The 19,625-nt window shown below is 33.9% G+C and overlaps 2 protein-coding genes across 4 annotated transcripts; one reads left to right on the plus strand and one right to left on the minus strand.

The window, feature by feature from the left end:
- Positions 1,771-10,157, minus strand: LOC109213964 (mitochondrial import inner membrane translocase subunit TIM10). The gene is made up of 5 exons (XM_019377815.1): positions 10,052-10,157; positions 7,391-7,442; positions 7,129-7,181; positions 6,822-6,930; positions 1,771-2,165 (listed from the first exon to the last, which is right to left on the minus strand). Exons 2-5 carry the CDS (start codon positions 7,430-7,432, stop codon positions 2,115-2,117), a joined length of 255 nt encoding a protein of 84 aa, XP_019233360.1. The 5' UTR covers positions 7,433-7,442; positions 10,052-10,157; the 3' UTR covers positions 1,771-2,114.
- Positions 11,825-15,983, plus strand: LOC109213974 (DNA-directed RNA polymerases I and III subunit RPAC2). Of its 3 annotated transcripts, XM_019377837.1 has the most exons (5): positions 11,825-11,988; positions 14,289-14,392; positions 14,668-14,744; positions 14,883-15,004; positions 15,511-15,595. In XM_019377837.1, exons 2-4 carry the CDS (start codon positions 14,292-14,294, stop codon positions 14,984-14,986), a joined length of 282 nt encoding a protein of 93 aa, XP_019233382.1. In that variant the 5' UTR covers positions 11,825-11,988; positions 14,289-14,291; the 3' UTR covers positions 14,987-15,004; positions 15,511-15,595. The 3 variants fall into 3 exon arrangements, with proteins under 3 accessions (XP_019233382.1, XP_019233376.1, XP_019233369.1); XM_019377831.1 differs by lacking the exon at positions 14,883-15,004 and having other exon boundaries at positions 11,829-12,001; positions 15,511-15,983; XM_019377824.1 differs by lacking the exon at positions 14,883-15,004 and having other exon boundaries at positions 11,831-11,988; positions 15,511-15,983.

A 19,625-nucleotide genomic window follows, 5' to 3' on the forward strand; every position in this document is an offset into this window, starting at 1 on the left:
ACAAAAGGATGTTGAGTTTTTTTTTATTGACATAGACAGGATGGTGGAGCGGACGAAAATGGGCCGGTGCAGAGCATGTGAAAAGGAAGACGCGACAATGATGTCATAACCTTTGACAAAATATGGTGATAAGGCTATGACATCGCCCTCGCATCTCCCCTTTTACAAGCTTGCATAGTCCCCCTTTCATCGGCTCCATCACCATGTGCGGGTTAACAAAAGAAGACTCAGTATCCTTCTGCAGCGTAGCCTAGTGTTTTTATCCACGAACGCCCCACGCAGCGTAGCCTCTCTTACAATGCAGCTCTTATTGACATCATCATTTGCTCCAATATCTTCACTTTAGTCTAATCAAGAATAAAACTCAAAGGGCAGCATCGTTGCACTAAGCTCCCGTTATGCACGGGGTCCGGAGAAAGGTCGGACCACAAGAGTCTATCGTACGCAGCCTTACCCTACATTTCTGCAAGAGGCTGTTTCCACGGCTCGAACCCGTGACCTCCTGGTCACATGGCAGCAACTTTACCATTTACGCCAAGGATAAAACTCAAAGGTTCAATAGAAATGAACTCGCAGCTTTTCCTTATTACAAATTTTGCCTCACCTTCTCCGACTTGCTTCTAATATACAGGAAAGAACGCCTATATATATATANATAGTGAAACCAATTCGATAGTAATTTATCGGATTTTCTTTTAATACTGGCATGAAGATAGAAATCTTGTTATGAATTTTCTACTTATGGGAAGGGAGAAAGCAGAATATATATATATATATATATTCTGCTTTCTCCCTTCCCATAAGTAGAAAATTCATAACAAGATTTCTATCTTCATGCCAGTATTAAAAGAAAATCCGATAAATTACTATCGAATTGGTTTCACTATCATAAATGCAGAAGATTCAATTTATCTCATTAAAGGCACACAGATTCACCTTTTCATCATGATGCAAATCTTAACTATTCTAGAAAATATATAAAAATTAGATAAGATATATTGCATAGCACTTCTCACTTATAGTGTTTCTAATGTGAAAATTAATCTTTATCTTGTAATAGAAGCTAAAATATTAGCAATTCAACATTTTAAATAGTACAATTCCTCCATTATTTGAATTCTAATAGTAGTAAACAATTTGAGTAAATTACACTAGCATCCCTCCTTAGAGGCTAATAATATTTGAAAACGATGTTGACTTGATCAATTCTAAAACTTTTTGTTATTATCAATCGTTAAATCATTCAAATAACAGTGAACTAATTTTTTCTTTCAATTAAATTGTGACCTGTGAGATAATTCAATCAGTTGATTATCCATTTTTATTGAAGTCATATATATATATATATATATATATGAGCCTTGAAAGACAATATGAATGAGGGGAAAAAAAACACTTACCTTGAACGCCGGTTTCTTTGCATCCTTAACAAGAATTCTGGAAAAGAGATAATGAGCCATATATTTTAGTTTCTATTTGTAAAATAAACAATATATACGTATTAAAAAGAAGCAAAATTTTCTGTATATTCTAGTTTGGACAAAAGTTCTAGTATTTTGCTTATGAACCAATATATACATATTGTTACACCCCAAACCCTTTGGGGTGCAGCCTTTCCCCGGACCATGCGTGAACGTGAAATGCTTTGTCCAACAAGGCTGTCTTTGGACCAACTTACATGCACCTCGACCAGCTTCACACATTTTTTATTTGAATTAAAGGATGGCTTGATAGAATAACATTTCTTACTAACAACAATAAGGACCACGCTTACAAGAAAGGTCAAAGTAAATTGAAAGTCAGATAGGAAATTCGTCTAACAATGACAAATGTGGAAAGAGGAAATTTCAGTTACAATAGAAGGATCATATGACAAAACTTCAATTAAAATACTTCCATATAAAGAACGGAGCCACTGGAACTAATCCTAAAAAAAAGAAGAAAAACATATATGCCTTATCTGCATTTCTTTACCAACCGCAAAAATACATTACTGTAAATCTCAGAAAAACATCAAAATTTCATGGCTTTGGTGGCAACAACAAAACCATAATGCTAATTCATATGATATCTGTAAATCTTCAAAACTTTATATGGTCAGGCGTAGAAGAATTTCACATCGGTGATCGTCCATTACCAAGCATCTGGCCGATAAGGTTTGTCACCTGAAAATAAAAATAAAAATTGACTCGAATATTTGACAAGTATAGATGTACCAAAGCTATCAACATTTTCAGTATAAAATTACCAGAAGACATCTGATACATGGTTGGAAGTACTAAACAGTATACTAGTTAAAAGAAAGAAAACGGATAACAAAAACGGATAACAATGTATGCTGAAGTTATATTCAACTCAAGAACCCCGTTAATGTAGCATAGAGTTTGAGAAGCATGCATGTGGCAACTGGCATGAATTTACCACAAGCTGAAGAATCACCAAAAACATAAGAGTAACACCTATATGATTTGTTTGACAATTACTCTGCGTCCAATTACACAACATAATTCATCTTTCAAGCAGCAACAAATTAGCAACTAAAAAGAGGTGTGACTTATAAATAGCTGTCCACTACGTTCAGATTTGAACTTTGATTTGGTTCAAATTAGGGCTCTTTAACCAAGAATATATGACCAATACCTGCATCAACTACCATATAGCATCGACATGCCTATAGATCCCGAATCACATATCCCAACAGAGCCAAATGATGTTGTCACTTTTTTGTGTTTGGATGTAGTGTGATTTATATTGTTTGCAGTAATAAGTTAGTATTTTTACCAAGTTCTCTTATGCTTTTTGATAGATTTATGCCCCATTTACTGTGATTAATTGACTAACTATGGTTTGATGTGAGAGCTTAAAGAATGGAATAGCATCAAACAATTGCATAAAATTGAGCAAAGAAGGCCAAATCTGAAGAAGGAACTGAAGGAGCAAAAATTCAGCCTGCGTGGCCAAGTGTTTCAGGTCTTCATAAAAAATTAAAAATAAAGGAGTTGTGAAATGAAGGGGTGATAAAGTTTGAAAAATAAGCAAAGGGTGAAAATTGTGAAAAGGAAAGAACCTGAGTGTTGAATTGTGTAGTGCTTAGTAAGATCGTGGTCACCTACTACCAACATTTCTATCTTACCCCCTATTCAAAAGCCTACATTGTATTCCCTCAAGTCCTAAATAATTCCAAACTAAGTGCACCTACATTCGAGGAGATTTCTACCAAATACTTTAGCTGCTTATTATCATTTTATCACTTTTATTCAACCACGTAACTGATTATCTAATAAATCAACTTCAGCACTAAAAGTGTTTTTCACCACCTAATGCTTATCAACTACTTTAAATTAGCTAAGCCAAACATGCTCTTAAGATCCTTATTGACTACTCTCCAATAATATAATTATATATACATAGAAATAGATAGATATAGATACAGATTTGACATAAGCTCCTTTTAAAATTTTAGTTTCATATTCAACTACTTTGGGCCAATGACATTATTATTTGCACCGAAGCACGATTAAACACTAATTATTGTTATCTAGTCAAAGATTATTTTCCCAAAATATCGAAAAATATACATCAACTAAATCTTTATATTCACAAGAGACGAATAATTCCTCATAAAATTAGCGCAATAGGATATATAGATTATAGGAAATCGATTATTTGCTTGTGAACCGCATCTTGATTTAGGCATCACATAGGCCAATTTGGACATCTTCACGGATCAACTTGGGCTACTCTTTTCTGATGGGTTATTTTAGGCATAGCCCAAATCATCCCATCACCAAAATACATTTTATCCAACCCATCAAATTTCGGGGCGGGTTATAGACTTTTGGCCAAATTTGCAATCCCAAGATTTAAAAAGAAACCCTTCCAAAATAATGAAACGACATCCTCTAACTCCCTATTAGCCCAAGCATCATCATCTCAATTTAGGAGTGGCAAAATTGACCCAATAATATGAAGCTCACCCAACCTGCCAAAGATTTAGCCGCACGGACAAAATGTGTTTTATTGGTCTACTTATTTGGGCTATGCCCAGAGTAATCCATTAGAAAATAGTAGCTGAATTAGCCGTGCATGTCTGATACTGACCCGTGCCCTAACTTCAGCCTTGGGCTAGGCATTAGTAGGTAAATAGTCCCTCAACTCATGCCTAATCCGATAATAAAACGAGGTCAACCCTTGCTCTTCAGTTCTATTCCTAATCTATACCCGTATATGCTTTATAAACCCACACAGTTGCCAATTGAAATCTTCCAAAAGTCATATTCCAGTTTTCTTTCTACCTTTTGTTCATTATTATTTTCAAGTTATTTACGAATATGAAAAATTGTTTTCAATTCTCTTTCTTGAAGGATAAGTGTACCCCGCGTATTAGTTTCCTGGAAGTGATTTTATCTAAGCTTGTTTGTTGACACTAGTAAAGCCACATCCTAAATGTTAAGTGATGGCAGTAACTAATAAGAGCTAATTTAATATGTTTGTAACATTTTTAAAAATTATTTTTACAATTTTTAAAAAGTTTTGAAGTCTCAACATTATTGGTGAGACTATTATTTTCACAATGTTAATTCAGTTATGTGCTAAAATTAAATACATCAATTAAGTGCGACGGAAATTATAAAAAATGTTATATAAATAAGAGAAATAGGTATGAAAAAAAAATGAATCTCTGCTATTGATTTTACTAACAAGACTGGTTGAGGGCAGGTTGAGAATCTTAATTGATGCCTCAAAAAAGAATGAACAAAAAGGTCAAATTGTGCCCAACTCATTTAGATCAAAATAAACTTCTGGCAGGTTGGGCCATGATCTACTTGTTGACTCAGCCCATTTTGACCTGCACAATATCGAAATAAACTGCCTTCCAATTGCCACCCCTAAGTCTTAAGTAACTAGTCTGGAACCCACTAAACTATTCAATTACCTGTTTTTAAATTTCTTCTACCAACTAGCTTTCATTAAAAGAAAAAATAAAAATCTTTTTACTACAAACTAGAGTCCAGCTATTTTACTTAACTTCGAAGACATAGTACCCTTTGCCATGCAATATGTACTCCCAAGTCTTAATCAGTTTTCATGGACTAAAATGAATGTACTAGCAGCCTGTTTGGTCGAGCTTCTTTTTGGCCAGAAATACTTTTTTCCAAAGTTGAAGCGTTTGGTCAAGCTTTTAGAAAGAAGTTAGTGCTTTTGAGTAGAAGCAGAAGCAGTTTCTGAGAAGCAGAAAAAAGTAGTTTCTGTCCAAAAATACTATTGACAAAACTACTCTTAGACGCACTTTTTAAAAGCTTGGACAAATACTAATTGCTACTCAAAAGTGCTTTTCAAGTTGATTAGCCAAACACAAACTGCTTCTCACTTTGAAAAGCACTTTTGAGAAAAGAACTTTTCAATATAAGTTGATTTTAGAAGCACGACCAAACACACTATATATTACTATCTTAAACTAGCATGAGTATTACAAGGCCCACCCTAGACTTTATAGAATGGAACTTTACCTAAATCCATTGTATACTGACTAAAGTACTCTTTGAGGCTATCCACCCTATCCCTTTCCCGAAGCTTTGGTGACCCCATCCAGTAACCTTTACGGCTAAACCCCAACCCCCATGCTGAAAAGGTAAGAAGTACCATTCAGTACGAGGCTTTGTTCTGACTAAAAATTAATACTTGTTTGCTTTAGTCCACATCGACAAGACAGCCCGGAAAAAAATTAGTTTATAAATTGGCTTTCTTTTTTATAAGGTTAGTATGTGAACTATCCAAACCTAGAAACTGATAGAGGTCCTGGAAAAGTGCATGACGCACAAAATGTAAGGAAGAAAATGGTCATAGTTTCCACTGCTTTTTGAGTGAAAAGGTTGCTACAACAAACAACAACACCAAACCCAGTGAAATCCCATACGTGGGGTGTAGGGAGGTAATGTGTACGCAGACCTTACCCCTTCCTTAGGAAAAAGAGAGGTTTCCGATAGACCCTCGGCTCAAGAACAATGAAAAGGACAATACTACGGGTGTGTTTGGTACGAAGGAAAATGTTTTCCATGGAAAATGTTTTCCTAGAAAATAATTTCATGGAAAATGAGTGATTTTATAACTTATTTTCCCTTGTTTGGTTAGTGAGTGGAAAACTTTTTCCGGAAAATAATTTAGTGTTTGGTTAGAGAGTAGAAAATAAAGTACTTATTTTGTTGAAATGAAAGAAAACACTTTTTCTACGTCATAAAAAAAAAAATTTTTTGTTGAAATGAAAGAAAATACTTTTTATTATATCAATTTGTTGAAAGGAAAGAAAATACTTTTTTACATCATGAAAAAAAAAAGTACTTTTTTTGTTAAAATGAAAAAAAATCACTTTTCTATATCATGAAAAGAAAAATACTCTAATGACAACAAAAAAAAGTACTCTATCTATAACATGAAAAGAAAGTATCATTAATAATATTTCTATTTAGGATGGGGGGTTGATGGGCAGGGTGGGGTGGATGGGTGGTAGGGTGGGGGTGGGTTGGTAGGGGGTGGGGTGGTGGGGATGGGAAATAGGGCAGGGAAGGTTAAAAAAGAGTTTTGGAAAATGTTTTCCCTTCTCTTGATAGGGAAAACATTTTCCTCCAATTCATGAGGAAAATGTTTTCCATAACATTTAAGCCAACCAAACATGGGAAAATTGGAAAACATTTTTCGGAAAATTTTTTCCTTCGTACCAAACACACCCCACATTAAAGTTCATTTAACTGCAATCAGATCACTTATCATCCCACCAAAAGGAAACAAAAAAAGTATTAGAATGAAATCATTGTATCATTTACCTGCCAATATTTTGATACACAACGATCAATGCAGCTATTTTCGCCAATATTTAGCTCAGGGTCCTTGTACCTTCTATCGACACATTTGTTGAAGCATGTCTGAGTGAGCCTAGATCACAACAATAAACATCAATGTATGGAAATTCAGAAATTTTGTACACATGCCTTCAATGGAAGTAACTAGGAAACAATACTGGAGCTGAATCATATGGATAATCACCAAATCTTTTAATTTTTTTACTTAAGATTTCTTTTGTGCTATTAGGTTGACTTATGATTGAAACAGTTACAATCTGGAGCACCTTACTTGTTAAATGATTCAACCCTGTACTCCATCTCCTTCTCGGCCATGCCAAAAATCTGCATACACAAGGAAAGAGGTGAGGGGGTGTAAGAACCAGAAACATTTTAGCTTGAAAAGTTCTGCATTCAACATCTCACATAGAATGAAAATATTTTGAAATTTGGAAGCTGGAATTACTAACAAATGTATGAAAATTACACAGAAAGAATTTTTCCTTACAGATAAACAAAGACTAAATGATAAACACATAACAAAAGTAAAGAACCTGCTCCTTGTCAACTGTTGTTGGTAGATTATTAGCAGCCATCTTTACGAACCTGTGAGACAAAAAGCAACACTTACATCAGAAAGTCTAATTATAAGTCTGAACCCAATGAAAAAAAAAGGGAACATACGGCAAAATATGCTAAAAGAACTTTAGCAGTATAGCCAAACAAAAATCGAGGAATGTGAGGACGTTTTCCAATCACAATACCCCTTATGTCCTGGGCAATGAATTTACTGTATGTTTAGAAATCACTACTGCACCCACTGCCTTCAACTTGATGCTGTGTACATGTTTGTGTACAAGAAGTCTTATTACAGGTCTGAATCCAGTTTAAGAAGCATACAGCAGACCTGCTAAGAAAAATTCAGCCTAAAGGATGACGCCCAATCATCATACCCCTTTATGCCCTGGACAATGAATCTGCTATATGTGTAGCAAGTGTTAATGCACATACTAGTTAGGATCAAGTGCTTACCATTATGCCATAAGTTATAGCTGATAGCAAAGGAGCAACTTTATTTCTTAACCAAGCCCACCAAGCAAGCTCCATGTTCGATCATGATTCCGACTCGGGCCACCCAAGCCCCCTTGTGGGCCTTGCCATAGGCAGGATGTTAGCGTTACCCAACAACACTGCCATAGACTCCATATGTGTATACGGACACCTTTTGCCGGCAAACTACCCTTAACCTACCTCATCTATAAGCATTTCTGTAAGTTCACCTGCTAGATCACATTGACCACTACTACTACTACATGTACGAAGTAAGGACAACGTCAAATAGGCAAAGAATCTACTGCATTTGTAGAAGGAGCGGATGTAAGCTACGCGTTCAGCCAAACCCAGTAGTTTTGGCTCAGACCTATATGTATTAAAATACGGAAAAGGGCCATATATGCCAGTGAACTATGCGAATTAGGACAAATATGCCCTTCATTAATAGTTTGGCATAGATATGCCCGATCCGTCCAATACTTGCTCGTTTATGCCCTTAGTTTAACGGAACCACTATTCTGTCTTTCTTAAATAATTAAGGGAAAAGGCCTAAAAATGCCACTCAACTTTCAGAAATGGTCTATCCATACCATCCGTTAAAAAAATGCGCATTTCATTCCACTGCCGTTACACATTTGACTCATCCATGCTATTATTGACTAACAGCAGTGGCATGGATGGGCCAAATAAAAATTGAGCCGTTAGTCAATAATGGCATAGATGGGCCAAATGTGTAACGGCAGTGGCATGAAATGAGCATTTTTTTAATGGATGGCATGGATAGACCATTTCTGAAAGTTGAGACCCAATCCATTAAAACCCGACCGAACCTTATTTCAAAGATATTTTTGATATATTATTTTTGTTTGATTGAGAAATTGTGTGATAATCATATTCATTTATTTGAGTAATTTGATAATTGATTTTTTTTATATATACACCATTTCGGGACGTAATCCTACTAAAAGTAGTAATTAATATTTATTTATTATTTTAATAATATAATATTCGAATTAGTTAGTACTTTCTTCGATAATTTTAACATCTATTTTTATTTTTCTCACAATCTATTTGTATTTTTCACCAATACAAATACAAATAACTCCATGTTCACTATAACTTAACTTGATGGATCCATTTTTTTATTTCGATAATCATTATATGATTGATTATTAGTTTATTGGATTATTTTTTCCATTACAAATTTGATATGAAATAATTAATAAATTGTTAAAACAGTGGTGCTTCTTTTCCATTTTTATTTATTAGTTATTTCATAACAAATATTATTTCATAGAAAGCACCATTGTTAAAACAGTGGTGCTTCTTTTCCATTTTTATTAGTTAATTATTTCATAACAAGCACCACCGAGAAAAATAAAAATAGATGGTAAAATGAGCACAAACTAAATAAATATGATTATCACACAATTACTCAATCAGACAAAAATAATATATAGAAAAATATCTTTGAAATAAGGGTGGGTCGGGTCGTAATGGATCGGGTCAGCAAATTTTAGTTGGGTCCGGTTATTAATTATTTAAGAAAGACAGAATAGTGGTTCCGTTAAACTAAGGGCATAAATGAGCAAGTAATGGACGGATTGGGCATATCTGTGCCAACCTATTAACGACGGGCATATCTGTCCTAATTCGCATAGTTCACTGGCATATATGGCCCTTTTCCGATTAAAATATTTACTAAATATGTACAAATATTAAATTTTGAACCCAATAACTCAAATTGCCCTTCCAAGGACGCTTTCTCGAGCCTTTTTCCCTCATCCCTTTTGGTTTGGGGATGACAAGTACTTCATCTCGAGTAGGACACCGGTGATCTCTACATTCACCTATGTAATTTCGAAATCTGCTTTCAAGCTGCTCAGTTTTTCCAGGGAGAGTGGACTAAAAGTGGCATTCCAAACCCATAAAGTTCAAATCCTGGATTCACCACTAGTTTGTTGCTAGAGTGGATTTATTTAACGCCTTCGCGTTGATGTGTCTGTTTAACACACATAATTATATGAATCTATTCTACAAAAGATTATCGCGTGCAGTGATAATTTTCGTGCTACTGACAAAAATTCCTAAATCTTCACAATTACGCAAGTAGCTAATTCATGTTTAAACAAGCATGAAGCAAATAGTCTAATGAAATTTACCGATGAATGGTGTCTTCTGTGCTCTTTCGTCTTTTGCAAAGGAAGGTAGAAAAGCAAGGATTTTTAATTTATTAGGGTTTAACTAAGGTTTATTCGAAGTGAAGGAGAACTTTTGGAGGGTGGAACCCGACCCGAATTCTATAGTTCATGAGCCACTTGACCCGCTTAGTGTTTTTTTTTTTCCAGCAGTTGTTAAAGTTAATTTTGTGGAAGGAATAATTAAAGTTATTTTTGACACTGTTAACGACTTATTACTCCCTCCGTTCCAGTTTACGTGAATCTATTTTTTATTTGGAGAAATTTACACAAAATACCCATTTGGGCCAAAATAATTACCCACTCAAAACTTTTTACATAATATACCCATGCGGTCCAAAATATTTACCCGGTTTTCTACTGACATTCCCCTTTTTCCATTAATTACTCTTTGTCTCTTTGTATTCTCTCTCCCGTCTTTTCATGTATATCCTAACTTTTCCATGCCATTCTCTTTCTCCCATTGATTACTTTCTCCCTTTCCCCCATTTATTACTTTATGTCTTTTTGGTTTTTTTCTTCTCATATTTTTCCTACATTGCGCGCTATTAATCTATTCAACGTATGTGCTTTTGTTTGAAGGCTTCGAGAACGTCTTTGTATTTTTTCCCTGCATTCACAGATCAAGATACTGCCGATCCAAAACTTCTCATTAGTGAGCTCCATGGATAAGTTAACTCTTCAATCACATACATAGGTGGTCCCAAGATGCAATTTTAATGGGTTCACCTTTTAAGGTTTAAAACATTGAACTTATATACTGTTAAAATTATGGGTTCAAATCTAATGCTTGTTCAGATTTTAATAGGTTTTTTCATATAAACTTATACTCTGTGTCGGAAGTTATGGGTTCAGTTGAACTCGTATCCGAAACGCTACATCCGCTCCTAACCACATACTGCTATTAACTAACTCTGAGGATTATTGTTACTAGGACTTCTTATATGATACACAACCTAATGACAAAGAAAAAACAAAATAAAATATTTTTTTTTAAATAAAAGAAAAGAACTAACAAAATGATATGTTGTAATAATATGCAATATTTCAGGTGAAACTTGAATAAAAACATATTTACCCAACAGTATATCACTACGTTATCACATTATACTGTAAGAGTATACAATTATATTACAATAATATACTATAATAGTATACATATATACCGAAATAATATACTATAATAATATGTAACTTTTCAGCAAAAATTTAAATTAAAACATAGGTGCCCAATAATATACTATTATTGTATCACAATATCCTGTAAGAGTATATTTATACTACAACGGTATACTATAATAGTATACATATATATCGAAACATTATATGAGTAGGGTCGCGTAATTATTTTGTATGGGTAGAATCAGAGTAATTATTTTGGTTTTTATGGGTAAACCTGTATATATCCTTTCCAGAAAGTTTGGTTTTTTGGTTTTTGGTCCGTTCCAGAAAGAACGAACCCTCTCTAAATTTGGAAATAATTTAGCTTAAATTCTCAATTCTACCCTTAGTGAGAAGTTTTTATAATCACATAAATACTGTGGATCCCCTTTTAAGTTGTTTAGGACCACAAATTCCAAAAATCTTTATTTCTTTCTTAAATTTGGTGCTAAGTCAAACAGGTTCGCCTAACAGAGGGATTATTTCCTATCGAACCAAAATATTGAAAGAGTATAAACCATTTCATAAGTATAAAAAAGTCAATTTAAACGAGCTTAATAATTGTCTAAATCTATTTTATTATTAAACCAACATATTGGCGCTTAAACCCTAAGCTCTGTCTGTATTCGAAAGGGTTAAAGGTTTTTCCTCGACCAGACGCCTCTCACGCCTTTGCCATCACACTTTGCTTCACTTCTCAATTCAGTGTTGTTTTTTCAATCAAAGTTTACGCCTTTAAGGTACCCATTTGTCGTAAGTGTTTAGTTTTATCTCCCATTACTGAAATCTCCCACCTTCTAATTCCCTTTGCTTCGTTTCTGAAAGTTTTTCAAAGATTCAATCTTTATAATTGTATTTCGCAATCTTAGATAATTGGGCTAAAATTCTAGAGTAGTTGCTTTATGGGAATTTGCTACAGCATAATGTTGTTTCAGATTTGCTACAGCATAGTCTTTATGGGAATTTGCTACAGCAAACCCCGTGAAGTGGGGTTTGGGGAGGGTTGTGTGGATGCAGACTTTACCCGTACCCTGGAAGGGCAGAGAGGTTGTTTTCAGTAGACCATCGCCTAAAGAAAAGATGGAAAAAAAAAAAAACATTGCAATAAGTAGTAACAATAGTAAGATATAGATTCCTGAATATGAAAAGAACAAAAGAAGGAGATTGAATTATTTTGTGTTATTCTAGGTTTGACATTGTTTTTACTTATTGTACTGTATCGTGTTGTTACTGTAGATACAATATTTGTTTTGATTGTTGCTTAAAATTTTATTGTATCGTATTGTTATATCTGTCGTTACGTAACGATGAAATGTTCCATTTTATATAACGTCCCATTTGGTATGGTCGCATTGTTACCCTCATTTTGTCCTTAATATTATTCAATAATCATATTTTACCCTTTACTCTACCCATTTTTATAATAAATATACCTTGTACTCTACTTTTATTTGTAATATTGTAAACTTATTCTTCAAATTGTTGGTGCATGACATTACGAAATGGTGGGGAACAATACAATGTATCCAAATGTTGTATTCATCAAAACAATACAGTACAATACAATATAATACAATACATATTGAAACAATGCGTAACAACCATCCAGACAAGTTGTGAGTGCACATTGGCACATCTATGTGCCTATTTAATTTTTCTGGTCTTCTTATTGCGTGTTTGTCCCTCCCACACTCTTCTCTCTGTCCTTTGCCACCTCTTTGATTCACTTCTCAGTTCAGAGTTCTTTTTCTCAGCCTAAATTTAAGCTTTTGCTGGCAGTGCTGCATCAAGATTTTCAATGATTCAATTGCCTTGATTATGTTTTACAATCTTCGGTAATAAGGCGAAATTTTGTATTAGTTGGTTTTGGAATTGGCTGTATGTTGTTTCATTGATTCCTGAATCTGGAAAGAACTCTTGTGTTTTACTCTAGGTTTGACACTGAGGCTAAATTGGCACGTCTATATGACTGTTTAAACTTTTCAAATTTTCTTTTTGCTAGTATTGTTCTTGTTGGAAAAGGTAAAGTTTGCATTTTGCAATTATTTACTTTGGTGGAAGTATCAATGATCTTATCGTTGATTTACTAAATAAATCCACAAATTTCAACTGCTTTAAGCCTCAAAATCGTGCTATCCCTCCTTTGCACTAACGTGCTCCTCTCCATCTCTTTCCACAATGAGCACCTGTTGTCCCTATCCTTTTTTTCCCAACGATTTTCAATGGCAAAACAAGAGTTGTGCTGAACTGGATTATAATGCTATGTTTGCTCTCATTTCTCTAAAGGAAGTCTCGACGTTGATATGATAACTCCTTCTACATATATAACCCCATTGATATGATATTTCCTTCTGATTCTACAATTAACATCTTTTTTACTTTTTGCTTCCAATGTTATGTAAAAGCTCAAGTTGTGATGGTATACTAGTTTGTGCAGTAAGGATAAAATTTAATCTAATTATGCCTATATGAGTTTCAGTGTTTCACAAAACATAAGCTTGGATAAAAAAGGAGAGTTGCGGCTTGATGAAAAAAGATAAAGGAAGAGAGTTGCTATTGATAGATAACTAGTAAAAATAGTCTCAAGTATGATGAACTCCTCTGAACATGGATATGGAAGCTTCATATATCCAACCCTAACTAGTTTACGAATGGGGGGTAGTTGGTAGATCAATTGATTGATTTAAATAAATAATTGCAAAGAACCTGAGTTGTATATTGGGAGCATTGCTTGCTTGAATCTGCACTTTCTTCCACTTCTATTCTATATGTGATTACTTTGTTTCCTCCAGTTTAAGTTCCTTTGGCACTCTTTCATTCTTTCAAATATTCGTGTACGTGAACCAAAGCTAGAAGCAGTGACTTTGACTAATTGAATATTCGTTGTTGTTTATGCTTTGGTCTTTAAGACATTGGACAGCTCTTATCTCACTTCTTATGATGGTTTCTCCTTTTGTCTTTTTGGTATCCATAAACTTCATTATTTTCGAATTCTGGAAATTTGCAATTATTTTCAAATGATCCTCATTTGTTTAAACAGTCAATGGAACACGGTTCATTTGAAGATCCATCAAAAGCAACATTCTCGTTCACAGATGAGGACCATACACTGGCAAATGCTGTCCGATTTACTCTAAATCAAGAGTTAGTAATTCATCTCTTCCTTTTTCCTTTGTTTTTTCATTATGCAGTAATCACTACTAGTATTATCTCTCTTTGTGTTTTTATTTTCTGGTATAAATAATATTATAGAATTTTGCTTGAAGTTTAATAATACTCCACTGGTAAAATAGATGGCCTCTGTATCTCATTTTGTTACATACCGCTGATCTTTGTTAATCTTGTCCCTTCCCATTTTCTAAACAGTGGTTTTTGCGACAAGCTTAGGACATTGATTAACTGATATCTAATTCTTGCAGTCCCAGAGTAACATTCTGTGGTTACAGCATTCCACATCCCTCTGATGCTCGTGTAAACATAAGAGTTCAGACTACTGGTAAAGCTTAAATATTTCTCAAATGTATCCTTATCAACAGTTTCTCTAACTTGTAAAAAAGAAAAGCGTAAATATTTCTCTAACTTACACTTAACAGTTTTCTATCTTGTAATCCACAGTTTTCTAACTTGTGGATAGTTACCTGGTACCTGTTGCTGGTGGGAGGTGGCAGGTATCCCGTGGAATTTGTCGAGGTGCGCGCAAGCTGGCCCGGACACACGGTTATCAAAAAAAAAACTTAAATATTTCTCTTGTGAGGGGTAATCTTTTAGATGTTATGTCACTTCCCTCATGTTTTGTCACCAGATCTCCTGATGTGTTTTTTTCAAATTTTTTTTTTATTGTCGTATGAGCCTGGCCGACCCAAAGGGCACGGCCAAGTCCAAGATGAGCATGGCAGTCATTTTTTTTCCTCTTCTTATTTATCATTCAAATTGACATCCGTTTTCCATACTAATGTAACATATTTGATATTTGCTCAAATTCTGGTCATAGACTTCTAAATGGCTTGTTCAGGTCCTTCAGGATCATTCTTGTTTATCAATATTCAGTTGGTGTCACTTTTTTGCCAGTTTGTTTTGTTGGATAAATTCCTTGTTATATATTGCTTAACCTATATACATCATATGATACGACCGTCTGGAAATCCATTAAGACAATTTGCTCTTCCACATGTTTATACACTTGCATTCTGAGAAACGTTCGTTATCTGCTTGAGTTTTGGTACATTAAGATTTTCTGCAACTTTTGGTGGTTTATCTGGCAGGGGATCCAGCAAGGGAGGTATTGAATGATTCATGTCAGGATCTAATGCTTATCTGCCAGCACGTTAGAGGCACATTTGATCAGGCTATTTCTAAGTTTAAAGCTGAAAAAGGTCTGAGCCCTATGGATATCAAAAAATGATTTTGACATAAAAGTTCATATAACCTTTTTATCCATGTAAAATTTTGTCACTTTTTGCAAACACAAGGAGACTTTTAAATGTGATTGCTCTATTTATTTCGTGCATATCTGCACAAAAAGTTGCTTTTGCAGAATCATTTTATCCCGTAAAGATGTTACATCAGATTGTTAGCTATAATGCTTATGCTTTTGTTGCGCACAGTCAACTGCCAGTTGAGTAGTCTTCTTATCTATGGCTGTGCAAATATCAGCAAGTTTAGGTTCAGATACATAAAGAATGTACCTTTTTTGTATGGAAATATTAGTCTGCACATCGGTCGCGATGGATTACCACTACAAGCCTATACAGTTTGCTATAAGTAGTAGTTCTTTGTTCTAGTTTATGTGCTTGTGAATAATGGATTTCTTATCAGCTTACTTTCGCGTAAAAGCGTATACAGTTTGCTATAAGGAGAAATGTTTTTTTGTCAAAGATTAGAGCTACATGTATGAACCAGTATGCTATGATGTTCCTTTTTCTATGCCAGAAAAGAACGTGTAAGGAGAAGAATTTTGTGTCTTCGTTTTCCATTTGAGTAGTATGTTCCAGAGCTTTTGAAGTGAGAATTGTGTCCGCTCCAGTTTTGGTTTGTCTAAATATTAGAAAGTAATAGTAATAACCAGGGGGGGCTCAAGCAGATGCGGGGCTAAAGCCAAAATTTAATATGAGGCCTAAATTTTTAAAAGGAAGTTATAAGTTATATTTTATTTGAAATTTATTCTTCTAGCTTTTTGAGATATAAAGTTGTTAATAATCTTTTTTATAATCGATATTTTCTAATAATTCTTTTTCAATTGATACTATAGCAAACTCATTTAGTCTTTCATGAGATATTGTTAATTTTAGATAAGATACTATAGAGCAATAGAAGTATAGAACTATTGGAAGCTTAAAAGTATTGTTGCACACTTAAACTAATAAAATCTTGGAGAAAGAATGTGAGTAAGAATATTAAAGAGAAAGCCAAAAAATATGTAGGGTTTTATGAAATATGAAGAGATTGGGAAAAAGAAAGATTAACTTGAACAGATTAAGAAATGGGGAGTAAAAATTTTATATGTTATCTAATGAAGGAGTAAACAGTAAAAAATTGGAACGTTGGAAAAACTATTCCGCTACCCATTTTTAAGTAAGTCAAATTATTACTTTATTTATATATATAAAAAACTCTACTTTTGTATTAAAAGTACTCAATATTATTTTTTAAATACCTATAAACTATTGTTTTTAAAAAATGGGGCCCCTCAACTTTGGGGGCCTAAGGCATAAGCCTTACCTAATAAACGTTAAAGCCGGCCTTGGTAATAACAATGAGGGAAATCTTATGTAAATGTCCCAAATAAGTCTCAACTTACCAACCTCTAGTCATTAATCATACACTTACCAAAACTAGCCAAACACATAAAAATTGAAAACCCAAATAAATACATACTTTTTTCTCTCCAAGAATCACACACAAAGATCTCTTTCCATATTTTTAAGCGTGATTAGCAACATTAGATTCAAAATGAAAAGGAAAAGGTAGAAAAAAAGGTGATGATATATATATATATATATATATATATATATATATATATATATATATATATATATATATATATTTCATCACCTTTTTTTTTCAATGGGTATGGTTAGAATTCATTGAAAACATATAAATGGGTCAATATACAAAATTTGAGGAAAATTGAAAGTGCTTTGGACTGATTTGGTATCAAAATTCATAGTTAAATCGAGTTCAAAAAAAAATTCTACGACACATGTATCACGCATATATCTCATACATGAATATACATGTGATACACATTTGATACAAATATGATACATAAGTGATACACTTTTTTTTTCATGTTCATCTTCTACTTCGAATTTTCAATTCAAACCAACTCAAAACTCCACTAAATCATTCCAAAATAGGGATTCAAACTCCTTAAGATGTACCCAATCTATTCTAATAACATCCACTCAAAAAAAGCAAAATTTTGACCTTTTTTTGGCTACAAATAACTAAAAAAAAAAAAGGCAGCCCGGTGCATTAAGCTCCCACTATATGTTGGCTAATATTAGTAATATTTATGAATTAATCAATTTTTGTAATGAGCTACTTATATATGGACATAGTAGTTTCCCTTACAATAATACTAAAGTAGTGAAACAAATAAAAAACAAAGCAAACGATTCAGGTCAACGAAGCTTGCGTAGTATCTGAGAGAATTTGGGACCATCCTTTGCTTTGACAAATTAAATTCACATCCAAAGGTATATTTGAAACCATCATTCATATTCTACGTGTTGAAAGTATCAAAAATATTTACAAAGGTCACTTGAAAAATAATTGCAAGTTACTTTAAAAATGGTAATTCGGTGCACAAAACATCCTACTCTAACGCAAGTATTAGTGGTTATTTACACGGTTTGAACTCGTGACTTATAGGTCACACGGAGACAACTTTACTCTTGCTCCAAGTCTCCCCTTCAATTGCAAGTTACTTTAATAAGCATTAATTGGTAACTAAGAATAAATTGTAATCCTTCCGTCTCATATTATCTGTCATGATTCTCTTATACACGCCCCTTAAGAAAATTAATTAGGATGGGATTTTGACTAATTTATCCTTATTCATGTCTTAATATTTAATCTTTTTTGGTATTTGAACAAAGTTATTCATAATTGAGGTGTTTGTAATCTTCAAGGATAATTATTACTAAGGGTAAAAAGGAAAAAGATAATCAATTTTGTCTTTTCTGAAGTGACAAATAATTTGAGACAATCATTTTTAGTAACCACGACTGATAATATGAGACGGAGGGAGTAAATAACTTGCTATAATAGGTAAAAATACATTGATTATGTAAACTTTTTTTTTACATTTATTCGTGTATATACCTTAAATTCTATCTAAAAATCCATTTTCAGCTTGATCATACATGTTAAATTCTTCACTATATGAAGCACAAGCACTAGCTCTCCACATAGCTTGCATTTTTTGTAATGATAGAACTTACATGGGTACGCGCTAACATAATTGGTGATTTTCTTTCCTATCTACCTAAGCCATGGTGGGCATAGTTGCCCGATATCTGTGCTGATGGGAAATAACATGGGACATTTGTATCTATACCCGCTTTTCGGGTCACTTTTTATCTTATAGCTGCTTTGCAAAAAAAATTGCAATCGTACCCACTTTTCGCTTAACTTCAGACATAAGGGCCTGAAGTAGCAAAACTTTATGTCTGAAGTTTGAACTTGAGAATGTTTTGCCTGAAGTGTAGCAAAACTTCAGATATTTTTGCCTGAAGTTTGGCCTGACTGGCAAAGGTAATCATGCAAACTTCAGTTCATAAGCAAGGGCAAACTTCAGTTCAATTGTGTATGTCTGAAGTTTGAACTTCAGAATTTTTTGCCTGAAGTGTAGCCTTATCAAAGCAAAACTTCAGATATTTTTGCCTGAAGTTAGGCCTGACTTGCAAAGGCAATCAGGCAAACTTCAGTTCATAGCAAGGGCAAACTTCAGTATTACAAACTTCAGACACTCGCTCTGAAGTTCGCTTGCAGTATTACAACCTTCAGACATAGCAGTGCATCATTTAAATTGAACTGCTCTCGGCCTCTTCTTAAAAAGAAGAGGAGGAAGAAAGGAACGCATAGGTCAGGAGGAAGAAGAGGAGGCGTCTGAAGTTATTAAAATTAAGGTATAGGTTAAATAATTTTAAAAATATGGGTATAGGTTAAATGGGGACGACCAAATAGGGCGCCCCGTGCAATTTTTACAAATAACATATACCCCGTAGAATAGTCCAAATGAGCCCAAGGTGGCCCGAAGACAAAGAAAAAGTTCAGGTGCTAACAGAGTTGATTGCAACAACCATAGAGCTGGGATTAACATAGCTACAATTCAACTAAGAGCCATGAGATATTTGTACAGAAATTTCAAGGA

The sequence above is a fragment of the Nicotiana attenuata genome, chromosome 2, assembly GCF_001879085.1.
Source record: "Nicotiana attenuata strain UT chromosome 2, NIATTr2, whole genome shotgun sequence".
Lineage (NCBI taxonomy): Eukaryota > Viridiplantae > Streptophyta > Magnoliopsida > Solanales > Solanaceae > Nicotiana > Nicotiana attenuata.